The following is a 24,844-nucleotide window of genomic DNA, read 5'->3' on the forward strand; positions in this document are numbered from 1 at the left end:
CAAGATTCCTCGACGCCTGTTTCAGAAGAGATGCAACTCAAAGGGGGTCGAGTATTACAAGATATCATTTGACCTGGTGCTGACTCCCGCATCCTCCCTAATCTTTGAGCTTCAATTCGAAGGGATATCTTATGGGATCGTCCGATCGAAGTATTCTTGAGTGTTTCAGTGCGCAGTGTGTTGCTTTAATACGTTTGCTGTGGTCAGAATCTAGTTTTATAATCAAAGATTTTGTCTCTCCCTTCGAGCTATCCTACAAATTATACACCCGGGTTATCTTCCTATACCAGTTTTCACCTCCCTTCCCACCAAGCATCCACATGACATTTGCTCTTCCTAAACGCCAACGGAAACGAAATAACCCTTCCAAAACACCTTGCAACCACTACCCACATACGGGTTCACTGGGTCCTTCGAGAAGGGGAGGGCGGACTCGAGCCGGGATTGGGAGAGAGAAGAAACTACCATCGACTTCTGTGCTTCTTGGAGTGTAATTAAATCCCTCACTCTGGATGTAACATGCCCTAGCTACTCTTACGACTCTCGTAGATAGTACTCAACGATTTCTAGGCTCGTCTGCAAACACCACAGTACGCAACGAGAACCAGCTAAATACCGTAGTTTTGCAGACTGTACCAGCCCGGTTGCAGACGGCTGGCCAAAATCTCGCATTGAGAACCGAAAAACGCCGAAATGAATGCCTACTGCATAGAAGCCACCGACTGAAATCCGGTCGTGACGAACCTGCATTAGCTCTACAGGGTGCCTGGCGGAGGTTACATCAACTTGGCGGATGCATGCTATTAGCGTGGTATGTTCATATTAATAGGATTCATGATCAGACTAGCTACTCCGTAGTTCTCAATGCTTGACAAAATTGGCATTCCCTTGGCAGGAGTGCACCGAGGACTCTTCTGGCGAGCTATCACCAACTAGTGCCAGGTTGGGTAGTTACCGCGCACCTGGGCAAGGAATGCTGCTTTACTAGTCGGACACCGGAGATGCGCGTGGGTCGTGATGTGAAAGCTCGGCTTCAAGTTCATCTTCTCCTTCAACGCCGTAACGTAGGATGTCATGTACTCCTTTTCCGGCGTCTCCTGACAGCCGCGGGATGACAGCAGCGTAACGGCTTCCTCGAATTCCGCCCGGACAGCCTCCCGGATGTCCTGCTCGTCCGGACGAACCCCTTGCTCGGTGACGAGGAAGCGCAAGAGGCCCATGTGTCGGGCCTGCACCGCTGCCCAGACGGTGCTGTACCGCCCACCCCATTCCTGGTAGCTGCAATGGAGATGCGGATTGGCACCATGCGCGACCAAGTACTTGGCCATTTCGAAGTGCCCCATTTCGACCGCGGTGAACAATGCTGGATGGCCATGGATCCGGATATCCAGCCCTCCAGTCGTGGGGTCTGTGATCCGCGCTAGCGCCCTAGTATCGTCGCAGCGCAGCGCCAACTCACATAGCACTCGGTCCGAGTTGGGCCGGCGTCCATGCTTGAGCAGTAGCTGCAGCATGTGCCCCTCACGCTGCACCGTCGCTTCGTACCAAGGGCAGGGGTTCTCAGGCTCCCAAACCTCGGCGCCCCTCTGCAAAAGCCGCTCCAGGATCTCGTCGGGGCAGCCCGAAGTGATGGCCACCCCAAGAGCAGTGTTTGATTTCAGGAAGACGATATATTCACCCTTCGGCAGACCGATCGCAGCCCCTCGGGCAAGCATCAAATCGATGATCTCGATATTATGGGAGCGAATCGCCCAATGGAGAACCACGCGCATTTGAGGATTGGTACACGATTGACGCGGCCGAGTTTCGGCGAGAAGGGTCTTGAGGGTTGCAAGATGGCCATGATGGGCAGCGGCGAGGATCGGGTTGCCTGCCTTGGTGCAGGTTCCGTCCGGCTTCATTTCATATTCGCCGTAAACGTCGGTCCGGTCGCATGCCTCTATGCTGGCGCCGGCAGCAAGGAGTTTCTTCACCAAGTCGGTGTACCCGTTGCTGGCTGCAAATAACAACGCCGAGCCGAGGCGCTTTCGAACATCGAACCGATATAGAACAGGGTGTACCAGACTGTAAAAGGTTCGCGTGGTGCGCATGAAAGAGCTGAGGTCTCTCTGGCAACGAAGAAAGTGCGCGATATTGAGGATCAACTCGAGCGGCAATCGGCTTAACGACATGATGTATGACTATTAAGTATGGCAGTGGTGTGGATGAGGGAGGAACATGAACTCCGATATCTAGAAACTGTCTAGCTAGAAGGAGAATAGTACACTAACAGGTGCATATCCCCTAAACCTAGGAAAGTCATGGCGAAGGACTGCGCGGGTGCAAGCCTAGAGTGAACATGGCGAGTGTATCTAAGAGGACTTGTCAGTAAGTAACAGAATATACAGACGGTTTTCGCCGTCTAACAGGGACTAAAGAGTCCGAGATCCACGACGCCATTCCATCCATATGATGTGTCTGTCCTATGGGGATTGGGGAGATGGAGGTCTATGAGCTTGCTCTTGACGATGCTGTTGGGGAGGATGGACATAGATAGCCTTGCTTAGGCGGTTGGACATTGGGCTGATTGTGCAGAAGAAAGTGGTTCCATGGCGTGGAGGGGTAGACATAGATGGGAATTTCAACTTTTCAAGAGTAGAAGTAAAGCTTCGTTCAAACTCTAGGGTTCGGCGGTGCAGATCCGGATGATTTCTCCCTCGTATTCGTATACCCCAGAGGTGTGGATCTCCACGTCGTTCCAGGCGGGGGATGATAAAACAAATACTAAAGCAAAATGGAATAATATGAAGTGAAACGAAATAAATAAATGAAGGAACTCCTGCATCCATTCTCACCGTCATGTCGCCATCGCAAATGAAGTGGTCGGTGGCGAGCAGATCACCAACATGTCTCACGCTAATGGAGACGCATCCAACAAGGGACAAGCAGACGACGACTTATTGGTTCTGGATGGGATGTTGGAAACGGAATGGAAATTCTGACGAGATCCCCCATGCGGAGGCTCTGTTGGCTCGGAGGTTTCGAAGCTGCCGATGGCCCCGATTCTGGATTTCTGCCGAGGTTTTCCCATGATCCATTTTTTTTCTCTTAAATGTCTTGGTGCCTGTTTGGCTTTCTTTTGGTCTTTCTTTTTCCTTTTCCTTTTGCTTTTTTCTTTCTTTTCTTTCTTTTCTTTATCTTTCCTATCTCTCGCTCGTTTAAATCTCATGTCTACGCCGTACTATGGAAATTGAACGTCTATTGGGGTATTTTTACTGACCATGACACCCTGGTCGACTCTATATACAGGGGAAATTTAACGCTATGGGTATATAACGCTGTTTTCATGCGAGCCATGCCTCTAGATCTCCGGCAAACTGGGCATTCCCAATATCCCCCCATCTGGGACCCAGCCATCGAGCTCCATTCCGGTATTGGGAGCCATCGGTGTACCGTTATGTAGTGCACCGCCCTGGACAACCCTCGGCTGAGATGCCTCATATGCATACTGTGACGACACGATGGGTGGAGTATATACTGAGAACTGTGTCACGCCCGAAAAATTAAGGTGGTTTGTGCCCTGATCAGGTGGCCACGCTGGGGTCATTCCTCCTGGCGTTCCATAACCGCCACCCACCGTTGGATACGCCGAGACCTGCGGCACGTCCACGCTCATTCCGTACGCTCCGGTCGGCTGTGGCAGGGTGGACGCTGGGTCGTATGAAGGAGGATGTGCAAATGAAGCCGGAGCTTGCGATGTGGATGGGCTTGTCTGGGTCGGGGGAGCAAGCCCTGTTTCTCTCTGCATCTGCCGCTGCTGGAACTTATCATACCAATTCCGAGCTTTGATCGCAATGACATACAGCCATCGACTGGGGATCCTGTACTTGCCCCCGCCACTGGCTTCGCTCAGGCTGTTGGTCATCGCGTCCAGGTACTTTTCCACGTTGATGGACTGGGTCGTTATAAATTCCCCCAAGCCTCCTGACCTGACCGAAAAATAGATCTTGAGAAGAGACATCATGGCTACCCCGACTCGGGTGTAGACAAGATTGGGGATGGCTCGCATTACGTCTGTCTCACACTTGAGAAAGGTATCGAGTGTCTCCTGGGCTGCATTCATCCATTTGATTGTAACGTCTACACGCACGGCACTCGGTGGGGTTTGATGCCGCTCACTGCCATCGTCTTCCGGCCTGGGAAGCGTGTAATATTGTCGCTTGATGGCATCGGGATCTCGATATCCTTCTCCAACGGCCAGCTCATATATGGCAAGGATGGTATAGTGATATTCGAAGGCCATCGGCACTGTTGAGAGAAGTTAATATTGCTCAATGCTTTTGGATTCGACTCTGCCAGCAGAGATGGTGAACTAACCAGTGAATAACTCCGTGGGGACATTCTTCATCCAAGATTGCATCCGACTATCAAACCACCTCAGTATAGCTTGGATTCGCGACTCCGTCAAAGGAGTGGTGGAACTTGTGTCGTCTAGGCCGAAGGAGGCCATCGCCTCGTCAATGATTCGTTGCAGCTCAAACCACGTGGCCATATGCTTATCGAGCAAATTCGGCGAGTTTTCAAGGTGTTTGACACATTCTTCCATCCAATCATTGAAAAGAAGCAGGTTGGGTCGACGTGTTTTCATTGCGACCCTGTGGTCTGTCAGGTATATTGATTGTTGCACAAAAGGCTTAGTACTTACGTCGATGCCAAGTGATAACACCCCAATATCGCCCTCGCCTGTTCAGCCATGTGCTGATCATACCCATCCTGCCTGCTGGATTTACGGTCCGTGGCGTTGAGGACTCTGCGCTTAGAGGCTAAGCCGATCTCCAAAGCCATTGTGGCGGCGATATGGGTATACTGATAATGCTGCAATTTCGAGGGCGAGTCGGGGGGATAATAGAAGACGATCATTAACAGCAAGGCTTGAACCAGTTCCAAGGACTTGTCGCCGTTCATGAAAAAGCGCTCGGCATAAAGTCGAACCATCTCACGGTTGAGGACGGCTGCTAGGCCCTCGTCCACGGCAATAGCGGCTGCCGCAATCACCGACAGAAAAAGCACCGGCTTCGAGCGACGCAGCTGGGCGGCGGTCGTATCGCACGGCAATGTCACCATGGGAGAAAACATCGTCAGGTCTGTCATGTAAAATGCCACAAGTTTGTTGGCATAATCCAGGCTGATCACTCCCCGGTCGACAACGTCATCCCCGATGGCCACCTCGGGGGAATATCTGGCTTGGGCTGGGTTAAAAGAAGTCGCGGGTATTGAGCCATCCTCAAAAGTATGTGGATACGAGACGGATGCAAAGCCCGGAGAGGCATCGATAGGTCGGATCGATCCCGACGTGCTGCTCGGAGCATCTGGGATGGTCTGCAAAGCCTCCCTGGATTCCGATCCAAACTCGGGTTCGAAAGAGTCCTCTCTTTCACTTCCCGTGCTTTCGGTGCTACTTTCGTCGATTCGAATGCGATCTTTGAGGAGAGAACGCATCTGGCGCATTTCTCGTTCCAACTGAGCCACCCGCGAGTCAGTTCGCTTGCGTGGCCGCCGTCGCTGAGGGGCCACAAAGACACAGGATCTCTTGGCTTTTACGCATCGCTGACATTGATTGGGGAAGACATGATCCGGTAGACAGCGCACTTTCAGACTTCGGCACGATTCACAGGACCTATTGAGTTGCTGTGTTGGGGCGGGTTGCTGGGCCGGGCCTGCGTCACTCGGAGTAGTGGTGACGGGGGTGGTCGACATGATCTAGGTATCCGCAGCCTGATGTCGAAAAAAGCAGCCCGGGAAATAAGAAACTAACCAGCGACAAAAAAAAAAAAAATAAAAAAGAGAGAGAGAGCAAAGACGGGAGTCTGACGAAATGCGAACTCAAATGGAGGGCTGATAAAACAGGGCTGTAGGTGCGCAGATGGCAAACCTTTCATGTCTTCCGCAAACCGAGCAGAGACCCACCACCAAAGGGCGGAAGTTAGAAGGAAAAATAAAAACGGGCTATGAGCAATGCCATTGCTAGCACGGGTGACGGACGCAATAAAGAAGTGAAGAATAACCAGATGGGGTGAGGTGAAACCAGACCCCAAAAATCTCAGGAGATAGCGAATCCGTACTCCGTAGTGATCTGTCGGCCTGCAGATCGAGGATGCTAAGAATAAAATCGGATAGGATCAGATTAAAAGGGAAGCGAGGTCAATCCTTGATGCAGGCTTGCAGACCACACGCCAATGAGGTCTCCGCTTTGCAGGTGGCGCAGAAGTCGCAAGGCGCCATGGCGGAGAGGAGAACGAGGGATGCGAAGAAGAACGACGCCGGGCCGGTTTCGACTTGGAGCAGTGGGTCATGTGAGCTCCCGGCCACATGGGTCGACGGGGGGGTAATTTAATAGCGTTTGAACGGCGTCTTTTTTGCTTCGTTGATGCCTTCACTGAGTACTGGGCACCTGCGCCGTATAACCACAGCCTCATTCCGCAACCCCTGCTGAGAACGTGGATTTCGTAGTCTCGGCGGAGATTGTTTCCGATTGGTTTTCAGGAAGTACCATGCAGGACGAGGGATGGTAAAAAACGTGGCCGCCCATGGTAGAGAGGTATGTAGGCTTGGAATACCAGTCTCGAGTATCGACACTAGTGTGCCCTTCATCTGGTACTCTACTCTGTACGGAGAAGAACTCCAGAGACCACAGGGTCTGGCACTTGGGGCCAAACCCGAGATGAGTCGGAGAAACCCCCACCGGCACGTCAAGCCAGAACTCTAAGCAGAGAAGCACACGAGACTGACGGAGTAAAGAAATTCGAAGCCTGAAAAAATGGAACTAAAAAGATCTTTTAATTTTAGGTCCCTTTTGAGAACGGACTGAAACCTGACGAATCACCGGTCAGCCGTCCCCGCCACGCCACTGCCCTCGGCCAATCATTTCCATGCGATGGAGACCCTGCCAGCGGCCCGTTGGACCTCGATTGCCGCTTCGGGAAATTTCCAAGATCCCCCTGGCCCGAGTCTGGAGTATGGAGTTCCTCTGAACCACCTCCTAGGAGTCGGTATTGGCAAGATGGGAGCTCCTTCAACCCTTCATGCCATGCTTCTTAGCAGTGTCCTAGGGCCTGAAGGATGGAGATGAAGATCGTCTTGGGTAGGTGCTTCCAGCATTCCGACTCCGTACTCCGTGCGCTACCTGAAACTACTCCGTAGTCCGTAGAGTTGATGTTAGCATGATCTGACGATGCAAAAGCATAGGGCACCTCACTTTAGGGACTCACCTACGGTAGGTAGTTTTGACCACCTTCCTATTTGGGCTGGCCTTGCTATAGGTACTCCGTCTCTTGTCGTGCTCTCGGCACAGAAGCCGACTGTCAACTTGTCACTCATCCGTTGGCACTCGCTATAGTTCTTCCTTCCGCTGTGAACGGGGCACGGGATACTTCCGCCCGTTGGACCCGGTTTAGATCACCGGATCAACCAATGTAAGCATCGTTTACCTGCTTAGACGATACCATGAGTGTCTCATTATCTTATTGTATGGCACGCCCTTGAAAGCGTATCTGGTCTTCGTTGAACGGAGCTCAGTCCAATGATTTCAGAACGAAAGTATACCTCCAGACCTACAGGGGTCTGACGCCCCCATGGCCGTAAATAGAACCATCTGCATATCTTGTTTGATCCTGCAGGCGAGCCGTTCGAAGTAAGCTTGGTCTAGCATCTCCCCACGTGGCCTTGGAGGGCCCCGGATAATCCCCGTGTCGTGACTAGACATCGAACGGAGTCATGCCGTGATAGCCATGATCAACCTAGCCGGGGTGATACCTGTGCCACCGCACTTTTGTAACGGACGGCTTGTTTAGTATTCTGCAGCTAGACGCAGCTATGTCGACGGCTTAAGACATCGCCGTTGCGCTATGCATAGTTTGAGGGGGAAAGGAGGGGCCGAAAAGAGAGGAGCTAGTAGGATTAGCAGAATCGCAAATCGCCCCCAGAGGATACGCCCGCAACACGTGGTAGATCTTCCAAAAACTTATGGTTATTTCTATGAAAAGAAGGTCGATCCAAGGGGTTAGAGTGTTAGAGAATCTGTGGCTTGCATTAAGGCGGCGTCGCGCTCAATCTGCCCGCCGGGAATTCTTGGAGACCTTCCCTTCTAAACACGAGAAACGTCTGCTAGCAATTATCTCATAGCGGGGTCTCGGGGCAAGATGCGCAACTAATCTATTACTATGTATGATTCGCTGCATTGTGCTTCATATTGTTGCAGGCGTCGGGCGCGACGGATCGAGCAGGACCAAGGATCTACTTCGTATGATGCCTGGGACCCAGAACCCAACACGCCCTAGGATTAATAGCGTTGTCAAGTGCAGGCGTATCTAGACTTTTAGGGGCAGTTTGGGGATAAATATTTAAGAGTTTCATTAAAGTGTTCGAATTCAAAGATCACCCCGCCGAGATATAGTCTGTAATACTGCATCCCAAATGTACAACACTGAAAGCACAAACTGGTATGTTTTCATCGCAAGGTTAATTAGATCAGAGAGATTCGGCCCTAGGGCTTGTGGCTTGACAGTAGGGCGCCCAATGCCAAGAGTCAATCAATAACTGCCATGGTCGTGAATGGCATGACAAGACCACCCACGGACTATTAGGGACTAGGGAGTAGTCTCCAGAGACATCCAAGACCACGACGCCATGAGGTTCAACTAACCGAATCCGGTGGGAAATAACACTGGAGTTCGCGGAAACACACAAAGACTTGGAGAAGTTGTCGCTGGCCAACGTTGGGGTTGCCATGGACACGTGCCCACTGCGCCATGTCTTAGAATGGACCTTTTCTTATCATGTCAAGTATTACCATTTCTTAGCATTGATATCAACAGGGCCTGTCAGATAATAGATCTCAGCCGATCGCTAGCGAATCCACCGGCATCGACTCGGACCAACCAGATTCGGGCGAAGACTAGAGAGATGGAAGCCAACGGGGGCTTAAAACCTGGAATGGGAAAATCCTACCCTTTCGAGTCAAGGTCAGACTCACTCCGTAAGTTGACAACGGGCATGGTGGTATCCCGGCAAAGATAGCCAGAGATGATGTCAATGACCGCCTCGCTAGACTGGCGAAGTCGACAATTCCGGCGTCCGAATGGAACCATGAACCGTATGCCACTTTGACCTACTCCGGAGTGGATTAGCGAGCAATACCACCTACGACTGAACCCCCCTCCCTGGCACGAAGCTACGCAGAGTACATACTGCGTACTCCGTACATTCTGGATGTGCAGACGATCCGGACGGTTCGTCCCCGGAGGGTCTCCTGAATGCTGATTTACGGTGGATCGTGGAATACGAACGATCTGCCCTGAATGCTGACGGTCTGAAACGAGAATCAAGGCGCTAGCTTTGGTCTAATTAAAAACTTTTCTTTCCTTTCCTTTTCTTTTTACCTAGTGGAGTCCACCCCAGTCCCCACTTCTGCCTTGGAGCATCCGTCCATCCCGGACGAAGTGCGGATTTCCCATTTGTTCCGCGACAGGGACAGAGCGTTCGCAAGTTGACGGAGCCAGGGCACTTGGCAAGCAGGCATGCTGGACTACTGCGGAAGAAGGAAAAAGGGAGGCCCGATGCATCTATTCCGAGATTATCTCCTGAGACACTGCCACAGGGGACGCGATGATTGGGGGCTTGGCCCCCTTATGAACCGCTAAGTGGTTTGTGACGCGGCCCCCAACTCCATTTCTCACCCAGTCGATTTCGGTGGGCTCTAGTCGAGTATCACGTTGATAAGACGGAGTATGAATCCATCATCACCCAGAACTCATAAGTTGCTGCACCACGCGGTCAGCGTTTGGTTGCTCACCACTCTCGCGAGCCAGACGCTGTCGTTCTGTCGATGGTGCACGTAGTCTCTCCCGTCCATGAGCCGCCTCGTCAGCAAGGCCATGAGATTAACACCGTAAGGCGAGAGAGGACCCAAGAGTAATACTGGAATGGCCCCGATCGGGAGCATCTGGGAGGCCAAGGCCCACAGGGCTGGTCGTCAGTGGCCAAGTCGGCGGTAAGTGAGCACGCGACAATTGAAAAAGTCGTGTGTCCCTTTTTTCTCCTGGAACCGCCTGTCGCTGCCGATCCCCGTGTATCTGCCACTTTTTTCTCGGTCGTGACTCTTTTCTTCCTGTCTTCAACCTTCTGGCTGGAATCCCTTCCTGCATTACTCCTTACTAGTTATATATATTATCCTCTCTTTTTATTTTTTTTATCGGACGCCCTGACCCCGGCGGCGCCAATCCCCATATTTCTCTCCATTGATCTATCTATCCCCCCCTTCCACTCCTCCCATTCCTCCCCCCTTGTGGGCGCATCCGCCATCCTTGCCTGCTTTTCCGCCCTGGTCCGTCACGTATCACCACCACCGGCTCTATTTGCTTTCTTGTGCAACCTCGAGTCGGCGCATCCGGTCGCCGAGTCGCTGAATTGGTCCAAATACGATTAATTCAGGAATCCATACCATTCGTTCGCCATAATGTGGACGTCGCCGTCCCGAATCCTGCTGTCCGTCAGCACGTTGCTGTTCGCCGTCGCCCAACCGACCACGAGTGCCGATGTCACTTTCCAGAGCGTGCGGGAAGAGGTGGTAAAAGACTATACTGGGCAAGGGGGAGACATCCCCAATAAGAAATACTTCCGTGAGTACTCCCACCCCGGAATGCCGTTTTTGATGTCTTCGGATCCTAATCGCTTCTGTAGGGGAATCTAGGTACGTTCGCCACCACAACGCTGTGATTCTGCCCCGTCGCTTCTACTAACCTTCATCTTCCGCAGCTTCCATTATCATTATGATGGACGGTAAGTCTTCTTTCCTTCTCTTTCTCTTTTCTGACAAACCGGTTTTCTGGGTTGAGTTTGATCGCTGATGATGATCCAAGGTTTGCGAACGAGACTCTTCCCGCCGAAGAAACCATCCCTCACCTGTCGGAGCTCATCCGAACGTATCTGTCGACCATGGCCGACCTAGGAGCTGAAACATGGATCATGCACGGCACGATGCTGGCGTGGTGGTGGAACCAAAAGGTTGGATTGCGAGCGCCATCGGACTCACAACGTGTCATCGGCTGACGGCTACCTAGATCTTCCCGTGGGACAACGACATCGACGTTCAGATCACGGAACCTACGATCCGCTTCCTCGACCAGTACTATAACATGACCGAGCACCACTTCGACATCCCCGGCGTCGAGGGCGGACGCTCCTACCTGCTCGAAATCAACCCGTTCTACGTCATCCGGTCGACCAACGATAAGGCGAACGTGATCGATGCGCGCTGGATCGATATGTCGTCCGGTCTCTTCATCGACATCACGGCGGTGCGCAAGGATGATGCCGCCGTGGAGAAGGGCGACACCACGGCTTTGATGTGCAAGGATGGCCATCGCTTCGACGTAAGTGGCTTGCAGAAGTGTCGCACGGCAGGGCGCGCTGACTCCCCCGGACTCTCAGGAAAACGATATCTTCCCTCTGCGGAACAGCCATTTCGAGGATTTCCCCGTCAAGATCCCGTACGACTACACGAAACTTCTTGTCGAGGAGTATGGCAACAAGGCTCTGACGGTCACCAACTTCCAAGGGTATGTCGTGGCCGGAACCTTGCTGGTTGGGTTTGCAATCGCTAATCTTATTTGCTGCAGTCACACTTTCAATGAACAGACGCTGGTGTGGGATAAGAATGAGTAAGTACCCGCTCGGAGGAATTGGCAGTGGTCGCCTTGCTGATCGGATGCTCTAGGGACAAAAAATCCAAGAGGGACTCGGTGCAGCCCCGAAAGGCCGGCATGCCCGTTCGAACCTCGTCGCTCGGGCCTCGATTAAGGTGATCGTGCGACAACTCCTTACTTCCCGTCGCCGCGCTATATATAACTCTCAGGTCTCTTACCTACACTCATGATAATAATGATGTGAGCCAGGATTGGATCTAGCAACATCTCTTGCATATACCAGGCGTTTGTTTTGATTCTGCTCTGCATCATCACCCGGACATTGGTTGTGATTGGCTTTTCTTTTCCCCTCTTTTTTTCTGGGATATATTTTCATCTTTTGTCTCGGTCGCCTAATTTTGTTTTTCTAATGGGTTGGGTTCAAAATTCGGTGGGCTCACAGAACGGGGTTGAACACCCCGGGGCCCCGTGTGTATTGGATTGGGTTGGTTATCGGGGCCCATGTCAATACTAGGTAGGATTCTCTACGGGAGAGCCCAATGCACGCATGTACATATACAGTTCTTGGACAGGTAGACCAGTTCTCAATGTATGGATATTGGAGTGACTGGATTGCCGTGCCGCCCAGATTAGGCACCGAAGTATCGGGATGGTTAGTGCTTACGGGGCTCTGTTGAAGCTTGGTGGGCGTTGGATCGTTGGTGGACGCTGGCGACCCGTTGGCGGCTTAGTGGTGGGGGCGGATTGACAATTCATTCTACCCCGGAGGCTTCCCGTCATTCTACACGGCCTCGTAGTGCATCTCTAAAAGACTACGCCCGGGGATCACGTGTCGACCGGTTGACTCACGCAGGAAGACCCCGTGACGTCATCAACGGCCTGGTCCGATCCATATCAATCGCGATTACGAACAATGAGGGAGGATGGCTTTCTAGCAATTACCGGATCCAGCATAGCGGACGGTACCTGAACGTCTTCAGGCTGCGGAGTGTTACCAGCTGGGGCTATTCCATACTCCGTAAGGAGCCATATGGAGATATTGGTGAATACAGTGTACAGAATCAAGGTCTTCTCTTCGTCCTCACCTGCACCGTTAACTACTGCGTACGCAGGTAATAATCGCAGATGGAAAACTTCTAGTGAACGCAGGCATTAGTAATGCGACAAGAGCGCCAAGCATCAGCCGGGGCCTGGATCCGCCCCCAGACAGCCAATAAGCACCGCTGCTGGGCCCCGCTATGAGTCGAAGACTGGAGATCGATTTGTCTTTCTCACGCTGACAATCCCGTGTTTTTTTTACCTTCTGGCCTCGTCGGATTTCCCCCTCTTTTTCTCTGCTTCCTCCGTTGCCCGTCCGATTCTAAAGATCCCCCTCGTGGTCCGAAAAGGATGTAGAAGGGGTGTCGACCTTGCTTTCATCCATATCATGTCGTTCCCCACGGAATCCACTCCGCCCATGAACAATCCCACCGCCTCCCTGTCCTTCCCCGCCGCGGAGGGCCCCGACAATGCTCCGGCCGCCGTCTCGCATAACCTGCCAGAATCCCAGGGTCTGCGAAGCTGTGTGACCTGCCGTCGAAGGAAGGTCCGGTGCAACAAGCGATGTCCATGCTCGAACTGCACGAGGGCCGGCATCGAATGTATCTTTCCTCCGCCCGGCCGAGCGCCGCGCAAGGCGAAGCGGCCCCAGGATGCCGAACTGCTGTCGCGACTGAAGCGCCTCGAGGGCGTTATCGAGCATCTGAGCGAAAAGAACGCGGGCGCTCCCAACACGCCCTCTCCGCCGCAACAGACACAGCAACAGTCGCTGCCCCAAGAGAAGGAGCCGGCGCCCGCTGAACCGCCTCATACCGCAGACAACGAAAACTGTCCGTTCGCCAACATGGACCCGCGAAACCCCCCGCAAAAAAGAAATCTCGAACACGAGTTTGGTCGATTGGTGATCGAGGAAGGACGCAGTCGATACGTGAGCAATCGCTTGTGGGCAAGTCTTGGAGACGAGGTGGGTTCTCCGCGAAGCTGCCAGGCTAGCGTTGCCCGTCAGTTTGATCGCATCGTGCGTGCTCACATAATAGCAGGTGGAAGAATTGCAGGATATTCTAGATCCCTCGTCTTCGGACGAAGAGGACTATCCATCGCCAGAGTCGTCCTCGACGCTGTCCGGCAACCATGAGGGCTTTCTCTTCGGCTTTTACTCCCTTTCGCAATCCCTCCGCAGTTTTCATCCTCCGCCCGCAAAGGTCTCAATGTTGTGGGACCTTTACCTGGAGAATGTGGCGCCGCTGGTTCCTATCATCCATAAACCTACGGCTAAGCAGCTCTTTGCCAAAGCGGCTCAGAAACCAGACTCGATGGACAAGAACTCTGAGGCGCTCATCCTTGCCATGTACTTTGTGTCGATCATCAGTCTCTCTTCTGAAGAGTGTCGGACCAAATTTGGCGAAGAGCGAGAGACCCTCGTGGGTCGTTACCGGTTCGCGGTGGAACAGGCTCTCGCCAAAGCAAACCTCCTGAACACCCAGCACATCATGGTCCTGCAAGCCGCGGTGATATTCTTAATTGGTGTTCGTCGAGAGGACGATACCAAATTCGTTTGGTCCATGACTGCTCTTGTCCTTCGCCTTGCGCAAGGGCTGGGCTTGCACCGAGATGGCACTAATTTTGGCCTGAAACCCTTCGACACAGAGATGCGACGACGACTCTGGTGGCACATCTGCTTATTGGACATTCGGTCATCCGAGGACCACGGGACCGACGCCCAGATCCATGAGAGAACATATGATACTCGACTGCCGTTGAACATCAATGATGAAGACATCACCCCGACCATGGTGGAACCACCTGAAGAGAGAATCGGCTTCACCGACATGTCATTCTGTTTGATCCGATGTGATATCACCGTCGCCCTCCGCCGGGTGAGCTATTCCTGCCCGAATAACAACTTCCCGGGACCACCCCGACAGCCGTCTCCTGAAAAGTGCGGTAAATTGATCAAGGCTGTCAACGACCGCATTGAGGAGCAGTACCTGAAGCATTGTGACACAAGGGTCCCAATTCAATGGGTTTGTGCGACAGTTGGGCGTTTGATCCTGACGAAACTATGGCTGGTGGTTCATCATCCAATGACAAGACCATACCAGGGCGTTAATCTGACCAACGATTCTCGCGAGAGCTTGTTTGTTACTTCGGTTCAGGTGGCCGAGTTTTCTCGTTTGTTGGCGGGAGATCAAAACACCCACAAGTGGAACTGGTTATTTGCTACCAACATGCAATGGCAATCTATTGCATTTGTTTTATCCGAGCTCTGTGTGCGTCCCATCAATCCTCTCACGGACCGGGCCTGGAACGCGGTCAGTTCGCTCTACGGAGAATGGATGCTCACCGCAAAACAACGGAAAGGAATGTTATGGCGCCCGCTAGCTCGGCTGATGAAGCGGGCGAGTGCCTGTCGAGAGAAGCAAAAGGAGGAGATGCGGATTCGTGGGGACCCCTTCCCAAGCGCCTCAAACACCGTCGCGCCCCGTACTGTTGCTCAAGGGCCACAAATCGTACCCCCTCCTGTGTTACCTCTCCTCTCGGAGCTTGAATCCTTGTATAGGACGGATTCCACTAGTCAACCCGACCCGGAGCCCAATATTGATCTCCGCGGCGGACCATTGGACGCCATCAGTGGCATGTTTCCTGGAGTTGACTGGCTTGCGGTTTCCGCATCTCCTTCTGAGCAGTCGCTACCACTCAACCCGAACCCCGAGCCGACAATGACCCTTCCGGATCAAGCGCACATGTTACCTTTGGCGCCGCAAGGAGATCTATCCTCGCCCCAGTTGAATTGGGATGAGTGGGATCAGGTTATGCGTGACTTCCACACGGACCTGCAGCAGGCGCATACTACGAACCCCATGGGGAACATTTCTGCGAATGTTTCTGACTGGTTTATGTGATCCATTGACTTCTGTCCCTTTTCGCTCGCCGGTGCTGCCGGCATCTAGATGGCCCTGGCGGCCATCTTTCGCACTACGTTATGTAATTGCATTTATTCATGATTCCCCGGAGCTGATATTTTGAATACCTACACCCCTCTCTTGCAAAATCAATTCTCCTCTCACGCGGACTACTCTCCACTGTTTACGAAGTATGATGTACGATACATGCCCTAATTGTGTTTTCTGGTCTACTGGTGTGACTGCATGGCGTCGGAGATATCGCGGCGTAGTAACATGGCCGCTAGCAAATTGACCGCTGTATTATATTATGGAATAAATATCAATCTACGCCCTAAATTCCATTTGCACCTCAACTTGCAAGACTGCCAAGTGTAAACCCTCCGGCATCGACACTTCCATCGGCGGAGGCCATACATCACGTGACCGACCTCCGCGGCGGCAGGCCGTGAGTACACAGTAGCTTCATCCTCTCCGCACCTTCACCCGCCATCTCCGACCACCGCTCCCCATCGCTCCATTGCCCTCAATTGACTTCCCCGATCCATTCCGGTGTCTCGTCGACCTCACCATGCCGTCAAAACGCACCCCCACGACCCCAACCACGCCCACCTCCCTCTCCTCCGGCCCCAAGACCCTCACCACCAACTCCTCCGTCATCGACATCGCCCAGCACGTCTGGCAACAGTATGTCGCGACGACGCCGCAGCGCACCCTCCTTCTCGATGCCTTCATGGCCTTCCTCGTTCTGATCGGTGTCATTCAATTCGTGTACTGTGTTCTGGCCGGAAACTACGTACGTCGCCCCCTACCTATTTACGTCGGCATCCACCCTAAGACGGATGGATGCAATTGAACGTGTAAATAAACACTCGGGATAAGAATCGATCACTAACACAGATATTAAACCCAACCAGCCCTTCAACGCTTTCCTGAGTGGCTTCTGCGCCGCTGTCGGCCAATTCGTCCTCACGGCTAGCTTGCGCATGCAGACGAGTTCCGACGACACGAGCAAGAGCACAACGGCAGCTAAGGGCAAGAATGCGAAGAATGTGGACGGCGCTTCGGAAGGGGGTATTTCTCATGAACGGTTCGTTTTTTTTTCTTTTGCCTTTGTCTTTTGGGGAGGGTGTTGTGCTAACGGGTGATGTCTGTAGGGCCTTTGCGGATTATATCTTCGGGAGCTTGATTCTGCACTTTTTCTGTATCAATTTCATTAACTAAGCGGGTGGGAAATGTGGCTTTGTGTGTTGTGATGTGTGTTGGAAGACCGGGTGATGCGATGCGATGCGGATTGGCATATGTTCCTGCCGGATCTATGCCCTTCCTCCGGTCTGGTTTGGTCTAGATCTTGTCTGTATGTCTGACGTTCGTCTTGAGGACGGCTGAAGTTGAATATTAGCATTGTTTTATCATTAGTCTACTAGACTTCGCCTATGTGTTATTACGTGCGGTTGTGCTGGATGCATCCGAGTGCAATGTCGGGGTTTCTCTATGCTACTATAACGTGCTAAAACGGGATCGCAACCTTGAAAATGATCTTTAACTCGATTATCCGGGTTCTATACGCCAGTCGTTTTAACGTCTCAAAAACCCAGGGGTATATAATCTATAGCTCAATGACTAGACAAAAATGTACAAAAGCGACCGAGTATCCATGACGCTAGAACGCACGGCCAGGTTTCCTCTTGACCTGCGGCTTCTTGACCACACTTCCACCACCACCATTGCTGGGGCCGTTCCGTGAGGAAGACGACACAGTGACACCACCGCCTCTCTTGGCGACGACAGGACGTCGTACAGCCGAGCGACTGGCGCTACTGGTGCTGCCGCCACCTACTTCAACTTCCTTTCTGCGCCGAGACGGGTCATTGCGCTCTTCTTCGCGTTGCTTGTCTGCCGCGGCGCGCTCGCGGTCCGCGGCCATCTGCGTTTCGATCTCCATGCGCTTGTTGAATTCTAGTTCGGTAACACGGCGATCCCGCTGCGAGTAGCCCTTTTCCTTGACGGAGTAGAAGACGCCTCCTAGTTCGGCGAGCCACTGGGATGGTACTATGGTTAGTTGGGTCGGACTGTGAGTGGGTTACGGAGAGAGAGACGGGAAGGGAGCTTACATGAGGGTCCACGGATGTCACAGTAGACATGTACTCCTTGCTGGTGAGGATCAACTCGTGGTAGACGACGTATTCGGGAACATATCCGAGACCGTACAGGGCACTGGTCGGGTGGAGCTGCATGGTGACACTGGTACGGAGGTTGATAAACTCGCCGATACCCTTCACTCGGGCCGCCTGGTGGTAGAACCCGGAGCAGATACACTTGCGGATATCATCCCACTCGGTGCCGCAGCTGACCAGTGGCATCTTCTGTGCCACCATGATGTCGCGAAGCTGGTCACGCACTTCTCGGGCGCGTCGCAGCGACTTGGCGTGGAGGAAGTGCTTGATACACCAACCGTCAGAATACCCATTGGATTTCCACTGGGAGTATACGTGAAGGAGGGTCAAGTGATCGGATTCAGGAACGAAGAACTTTTCACGGGCAGAATCGGATTCTTCTTGACGTTCCTTCGGACGGTAGAAAACGCTGGGAACTGAGAGCATAGACACGATGCTAAGCATTTCCTCGCTGCAGCCGTATTCATCGGATGCAGTGATCAACAGCTTAGCAAGCGGAGGGTCCATTGGGAAGGGTGTCATCCGACGTCCCAATGGGGTGAGATCGCCGAGGTTGTCCAAGGCTCCCAGGGACCACAGTTCGAACAGAGACGTGGTGATGGTCTCTTGGGGAGGAGGGTCCATGAAATCAAAATCCAGGAGGTCCTTCACACCCAGGGATTTGAGAAGCAGAACTGTGTTCGAAAGACTCGTTCGCTGAATCTCCGGGATTGTTTGCAAGTAGAGTTCGTTCTTATACGCCACCTCAGTGAACAGACGGTACGCTTTTCCAGGTCCCGTCCGCCCTGCTCGACCAGAACGTTGGTTGGCGTTGGCTTGGGAAATCGGTGTGATCTGAAGGGTATCCATACCCATTCGCGGGTTGTAGACCTTCAGTTTGGAATATCCTGCGTCGACCACATACATGATACCATCGACGGTCAAACTGGTCTCGGCGATATTTGTTGCAACGATCACCTTCCGCACGCCCGTTTCGGCCTTCTCAAAAATCTTCGCCTGCTGCTCTGCTGGCATTTGACTGTAAATTGGCAGTATGCTGAGCTTTGGCGGGTCATTTAACATCTTGAGCCGTTCATCAACCAATTCACAGGTGGCCTCAATATCCTCCTGTCCGGTCATGAACACGAGAATATCACCAGGTCCCTGCGAGACGTGGATAGCCAAGACTTGCTTCACGGCACTATCGACATAATCTTCGCAAGGTGTTCGCGAAAAGTGGACATCGACGGGGAACGTTCTTCCTGGAATGATGAATTCGGGGGCGCCACCGTAGAACTTGGAGAAACGATCGGCATTCATGGTAGCGGAGGTGACGATCAATTTCAGATCTCGTCGCCGAGCCAAGACCTTTTTGAGAAGACCCATTAGGACATCGGTGTTCAAAGCTCTCTCGTGCGCTTCGTCCATGATAATACATGAATATTTGTCCAAGTCCGACTGGACCAGCGATTCTCGTAGAAGAACACCGTCGGTCATGTACTTGATCACTGTCTTGTCACTGGTGCAATCCTCGAAACGGATCGCGTATCCGACTTCATCGCCCAGATCAACTTCCATTTCTTCGCTCACTCGTTTCGCGACACTCATGGCCGCCACACGACGCGGCTGCGTGCACCCAATCAGGCCAAACTTCGAGTAGCCATCTTCGTGGAGGAACTGGGTGAGCTGTGTAGTCTTCCCGGATCCCGTCTCACCGACAACCACGATGACTTGATTGTCTCGAATCACTCGTAGCAGGTCCTCCCTCACAGCAAAAGCCGGTAGAAACTCTCTCTGTTCCCGAAGCGTCTTGCTCTTGCTGAATGAGCTCTGGCCTCCTTCATCCTTCTTCATGTGTTTCGCGAATTTATTCCCACTCTTATACGTATCCTCCACGGGCATCGCGACGGCGCTATCACCCTCATCTTCCTTGACTCCCATCAGGTTCCCCAGTGCCGTGCCTGCCATCGTCGTTGCTTCCTGCGCCTGCTTTTGTCGCTCCCGCTGTTGACGACGGTCCCGGACGACCTTGCTGCCCTTCCGACTGAACACCGCCATATCACTCTGCGGATCCCGGACGGCCGAGATAGGCTCCAGCTGCTTGGTGAAGATGGTCCGGCCATCGAGGAACGGCGGGCGCAGGTCATGGACCAGCAGATGAACACGGGTCCCTTCTTCATCCTCGGGCATGAAGTCGCCATCGAAGTCGCGTCGCTGGGCCACTCCAGACGTGAGCATTCGATTCGTCTCCCAGTTGTCGATGTCCTTGCGCTTCGCATCGCGAAGCTGCGGAGGGAGGTTGGAGCTTTTTTGCCGCTTGGCCGGGGGCCCGTCGGACGCCATTGTGGGTGAGATGTTCGGGGCTGGGCGGGTGTATTCACGAGATGGCAAATTTCGGTTTCAATGGGCGAGCTGAGATGTCGAACTGCCAGCTCCGAACGTCGAGGCAGGTCAGTTGGAGAAGAGAAGTCAAGGTCGAGTGCAGGAATGGCAAAGGCAAACAGTGCAAACTCCGCTCGGGTCACGTGCAGGAGCATGGAGGGGCTGATGTGAGCTTTTTCTTAGAGAACTGCATGTTGAGAAATATATAAAATAAAATAAAATTACACAAAGACAAACTACCATAAATAGGATTACTACTTTATTGTTTTGAACATTCCCATTCCAATCAGCTGGCTGGGCTCTTCGCATCGGCGGAAGACAAGCGACTCCGCGCAACATCAACTCCGACTACCGCCCCGCATCGCCAGTCCAGCTTTGCAACCAGACCATCCCATTCAAAATGGCCGCCCAAGGACAAATAAACCCCAAGAAGCAGCAGGGTATGTGCTCTTTTGGCGCTCTGTGGCCTCAAACATGCAGGACGTGTCCGGATGCAAGACTAACCCCGTACAGAGCTCCAGCTCCAATACTCGAATTACAAAAACACACTGCAGCAGTTGGCTTCGAAGATCGGAGACATTGAGCAGGAGGCGGAAGAACACAAGTGAGTCTATCCTCTCCCTAGTACTGCGAATTCAGCCGCACTGCAATACCTTCTGTGCAGCCCTGGACAAAAATTGAAACTGACGGATGTGTCACTAGGCTTGTCATCGAGACGCTTGACCCGCTCCCTCAAGACCGAAAATGTTTCCGCATGGTGAACGGTGTTCTGGTTGAGCGCACAATCCAGGATGTTTTGCCCTCTCTGAAGACCAACTCGGATGGACTGAAGCAGGTGCTCGAGGAGCTGTTGAAGCAGTACAAGACGAAGCAGACAGAGATGGACACCTGGAAGGTTCGTTTAGAATTTCCTTCGGTTCTTATGGTCATTATTTGGAGTTCAATGCTGATCTTGCTCTGCGATACAGAAAAAGAACAACATCCAGGTCGTTCAGCCCTAAGAAGGGGATCTACGCACCTTGTCTGTCTTCTATATCCTATTGAACATCGTCCGGACTATACTTGAGACAGACTGTTTAGAATTCTTCAACATAAGCGGCGTTAGAAGGAGTCCGGAGACCGGATTCAAAAGTTGCTGGGTCGATTCTTCACCTTGGGGGATTGGGGGATATCGTACATCAGACGAACAACTTTGTCTGATAGAACTGTTGATGATCTTACCGCCACATACTAGGCCATCCGGTAGATGTGCCGCAAGAAACACTTGGTTATATCGATCTCCTCGTGCTGCCTCATCTAGCCCGGGCCTAATAGGAGAAAATGAGGGAGGAGCTTGAGTTTTCCCTTTCGGAGCAATTATATTTTACCACTAGCTAATGAATTCTTTCGATTCCCTCTTTGACATCTAAAATCCGATATAACAGCAATTTGAACTATAGGGCTTATTCGGACCTGATCTGTACGGATGGTTAGCTCTAAAACTTTGAAGACCTAAACCAAATGGACTCATAAGCAGACTGTGCTCATGAAATATAGCTGTTCGTGATATTCATTCCCGTCGTCAATTAGTATATCGTCAACAAGACACTCAACCCATTCGTATATACAGATATTGCTTGGGGTAAAGAGTCGAACACAGACACTCAGAAGAAATAAACCTGTGTCACAGAATATTTGACGAAATAAAAATTCAAAAGCAAATGGAACAAAGATTAGCGCAGGGTAATTCAATTACCAGATGTATACTTCGAGCGCCGGTAAGTAATTTTCTCCAGCGGAATTTTAAACCTGAACATGTAAGCCCACTAAAATGTACGTTCAGCTTCAGGATGTCGCCGTAATCGAGATCCAGAATTCGGTCCCGGTATGTTTTTGCGGTGTTTCACACCAATCGAATGATGAGCCATGGGTCCCTGAATCATATGTTCCTCGAATGGTGTCGAGCTTCCTGATGTCGTGGATCTGCTGCTTCCTGCACTTCCGCGTCGTACTGCGAAGTATCCTTCGGATCCATCCACCGAACGAGCGTTCATCCGCGGCGGGTTTCCTGCAAGACTAGTAGGAGAAATATCGTGAGACATTCGTCGGTGTAGAGGATGCGGTGATACTAATGTTCTCGACCGGTGGGGAGCCGGGCGATTTGACAAGGACGCCGATGAATGCGAACCGCGAGACCCAGGGTTTGGTATCATTGACGTTGTAGCAGAGCGATGGTGATGCCGCTCCCTATGGGCGTCTGCCACAGCAGGTGACCTTTGCCTGGATCCCCACAAAAATGGGTTTTCTGGAGAGTCATAACTGTGTCCCAGGGTTAGAGATTGTGTAGGTAGCTGTAATCGTTCATTGATGGAGAGCCATGCCCTCTCGTCTGCTTCATCGCTCACGCTATCGTTAGGGGATGGCGATGCTGATCCGGAGAGATATCCACGGAGTCCAATCGATGACGCTTGAGTCCGCCATCCGCCCACGCCCTCGAAGTCTCTGCCTTCGTCCCCACTTGTCAGGCCAAGGAAGGCCGTCGTTGGGGGGTGGGAAGAGTTCATGGAGAACGATTCTCTCGGGATATATGCACCGGAAGATCCCATGGCAACCCTCTCTTGCTCACCCCGACCTTCAGAGGAGTTCGAGCTTTGCCGGCGCCGTAATGAGTCTGGTCGCCCTGGGCCGGAAAAGCTCTGGCGGTATGCCAGAGAGTTCGAATAGAGCGGCGTCAAGCCATAGTCCAACGAGCGACGCTTGGGGGTCGCCGAAATCCCTGGTGTAGTTGGTTCAGACGCAGCAAAACTCAAGAGGGATGTGTTTTCGGGTGTGGGGATGGTGAAATAGCTTGAGATAATGCCGTAGAGAAGCTTAATGTAGACAAACGAGAAGCGTATGAACAAAGTTACAAATGCCAGGAAGATGGTGAAGCAGGCAGATGTAATTAGGGGTATCGAGATAAGGAGAAGAAGCGGTAAAGTGATGATCGTGTTCCATATGGAGGACATGAAGAGCCGAGCAACTCTTCCTACAGTGAGATCTCGTAGTTAGTAAGTAATGGTTGCCAGATGGTAGTAAATAGTCCTATTGCCCGACAGATGGCTCGTGTAAAGCCTCTGAGACTAATCCGGTTGAGAGTCCAAAAAGATACCCAGGATTCAAATGAAAGACAGAGACAGAGAGAGAGATAGAGAGGAAAAAGGGAAGAGAAAAACATCGCAAAGCGCAAATGCGGAGACAAACATGTGATGCGCGGGTGCCCCAGGCACGTCCGGCCGTTTCTTACGTCATAACCGCCTCGACTTTTGCATCGCATCTTCAACGCCGAATTTCATCAACAAAACTTGCCCAAGGACATGGCACATACGGAGAGTGAACATGGGGGTGAATTTCCCTGGGAGATCGGGGTTTTCGATGCCCATTGCCATCCGACCGACACAATGTCGTCGATTGCTGAGATCCCTCGAATGAAAGCCACCACTCTCACGGTCATGGCCACGCGTGGTGAGGACCAGGATTTGGTGCTACAGACTGCTGCAACTCTCTCGGATAGGCAAACAGCTATCAATGGCTCCGACACTGGACGTGTCCTGCCTTGCTTCGGCTGGCACCCGTGGTTTTCGCATCAAATCATCGACGATACTCCCGAATCCTCCGATCCCGCTATACCCTCGGAATCCGAAAGAAAGAAGGCGCATTATCGCAAGGTGCTTACTCCATCGCCGGATGACGAATTCATCTCAACCCTTCCGGAGCCAAAACCGTTATCTCAGCTCATCTCGGAAACACGATCCCGTTTGACAGGGCACCCCCTGGCACTTGTCGGTGAAGTTGGTCTGGACCGGGCTTTTAGACTGCCCAACTCTTGGAAGCCTCAAGATATTGAGAATCGCGATGCGGGAATGACCCCAGGATCCCGTGAGGGTCGCAGGTTGTCTCCTCATCGAGTACAGCCGGAGCATCAAAAGGCCATTCTGAAGGCGCAGCTTGAACTAGCCGGAGAGCTTCGACGACCCGTCTCTGTCCACAGTGTTCAGGCGCACGGGGCCGTATTCGATCTTTTCAAAACCCTGTGGGCTGGTCATGAACGGAAGCTGCAGTCGCGACGAGAGAGGCAACGACGCCGCAGTGTCGCTGACGCACACGCGGATAGCGAGACGGAGGAAGAGGCGAAACAAGCATCACCCCAGCCAGAACCCTCTCTTCCATTTCCCCCACGGATCTGTATGCATTCGTATTCCGGGCCAGTGGATCCCGTCAAGCAATTTTTACATGCGTCCAACCCATCGGATGTTTATTTCTCCTTTTCCACCGTGATCAATTTCAGCGGACCCTCGGCCCAGAAAGTTATAGATGTCATCAAAGCCCTGCCGGACGACCGAATTCTGATAGAAAGTGACTTGCATACTGCCGGACCTCAGATGGATGATCTCCTGGAGCAAGTGGCACGACAGATCTGCGAGTTGCGTGGATGGACGTTACGGCAGGGGGTGCAGCAGTTGGCGGACAATTGGAGGCGATTTGTGTACGGTGAGGCGTGCCATGCATAGGACTATTATATACCTACCTACCTAGTATATACCTACCTAGTATATACCTACTCTTGTATATAGTGCAATGATATGCAATCGTGGTAAGCGTGCATAAAGCAGCCCCGTGACCTGCGCCTTCTCCGCAGCCACGTGATTCCCCAGACCCGCCGCCC

General features: G+C 52.4%; 7 protein-coding genes across 7 annotated transcripts; 4 read left to right on the forward strand and 3 right to left on the reverse strand.

Annotated features, from left to right (window-relative positions):
* Positions 1-932: 932 nt before the first annotated feature.
* P170DRAFT_461097 (ankyrin) lies at positions 933-2,171 on the reverse strand (the record flags this gene model as incomplete). The annotated part of the gene is made up of 1 exon (XM_024851999.1): positions 933-2,171. One exon carries the CDS (start codon positions 2,169-2,171, stop codon positions 933-935), a length of 1,239 nt encoding a protein of 412 aa, XP_024710471.1.
* A 1,169-nt stretch (positions 2,172-3,340) lies between these two features.
* On the reverse strand, positions 3,341-5,736 carry P170DRAFT_348004 (C6 zinc finger domain protein; the record flags this gene model as incomplete). The annotated part of the gene is made up of 3 exons (XM_024843660.1): positions 3,341-4,287; positions 4,357-4,634; positions 4,685-5,736. 3 exons carry the CDS (start codon positions 5,734-5,736, stop codon positions 3,341-3,343), a joined length of 2,277 nt encoding a protein of 758 aa, XP_024710472.1.
* A 4,756-nt stretch (positions 5,737-10,492) lies between these two features.
* P170DRAFT_343410 (Zn(II)2Cys6 transcription factor) lies at positions 10,493-15,622 on the forward strand (the record flags this gene model as incomplete). The annotated part of the gene is made up of 9 exons (XM_024843397.1): positions 10,493-10,659; positions 10,792-10,815; positions 10,896-11,040; positions 11,097-11,408; positions 11,467-11,594; positions 11,655-11,696; position 13,231; positions 13,399-13,683; positions 13,760-15,622. The coding sequence occupies 9 exons, from the start codon at positions 10,493-10,495 to the stop codon at positions 15,620-15,622; spliced, it is 2,967 nt and encodes a 988-aa protein (XP_024710473.1).
* Positions 15,623-16,114: 492 nt separating this feature from the next.
* On the forward strand, positions 16,115-17,054 carry P170DRAFT_505785 (putative oligosaccharyl transferase subunit Dad1). Its single transcript, XM_024854322.1, has 3 exons — positions 16,115-16,418; positions 16,540-16,712; positions 16,780-17,054. Exons 1-3 carry the CDS (start codon positions 16,194-16,196, stop codon positions 16,844-16,846), a joined length of 465 nt encoding a protein of 154 aa, XP_024710474.1. The 5' UTR covers positions 16,115-16,193; the 3' UTR covers positions 16,847-17,054.
* Positions 17,055-20,390: 3,336 nt separating this feature from the next.
* On the forward strand, positions 20,391-21,561 carry P170DRAFT_399104 (putative prefoldin subunit 2). The gene is made up of 4 exons (XM_024846264.1): positions 20,391-20,600; positions 20,674-20,764; positions 20,863-21,055; positions 21,129-21,561. The coding sequence occupies exons 1-4, from the start codon at positions 20,561-20,563 to the stop codon at positions 21,159-21,161; spliced, it is 357 nt and encodes a 118-aa protein (XP_024710475.1). The 5' UTR covers positions 20,391-20,560; the 3' UTR covers positions 21,162-21,561.
* Positions 21,562-21,687: 126 nt separating this feature from the next.
* On the reverse strand, positions 21,688-23,322 carry P170DRAFT_432711 (uncharacterized protein). Its single transcript, XM_024848322.1, has one exon. The coding sequence runs from the start codon at positions 23,145-23,147 to the stop codon at positions 21,966-21,968; it is 1,182 nt and encodes a 393-aa protein (XP_024710476.1). The 5' UTR covers positions 23,148-23,322; the 3' UTR covers positions 21,688-21,965.
* A 140-nt stretch (positions 23,323-23,462) lies between these two features.
* On the forward strand, positions 23,463-24,772 carry P170DRAFT_432712 (TatD family hydrolase). The gene has a single exon (XM_024848323.1). It carries the CDS (start codon positions 23,496-23,498, stop codon positions 24,687-24,689), a length of 1,194 nt encoding a protein of 397 aa, XP_024710477.1. The 5' UTR covers positions 23,463-23,495; the 3' UTR covers positions 24,690-24,772.
* The last annotated feature ends 72 nt before the right edge of the window (positions 24,773-24,844 follow it).

The sequence above is a fragment of the Aspergillus steynii genome (assembly GCF_002849105.1).
Source record: "Aspergillus steynii IBT 23096 chromosome Unknown P170scaffold_1, whole genome shotgun sequence".
In the NCBI taxonomy this organism is placed as follows: domain Eukaryota; kingdom Fungi; phylum Ascomycota; class Eurotiomycetes; order Eurotiales; family Aspergillaceae; genus Aspergillus; species Aspergillus steynii.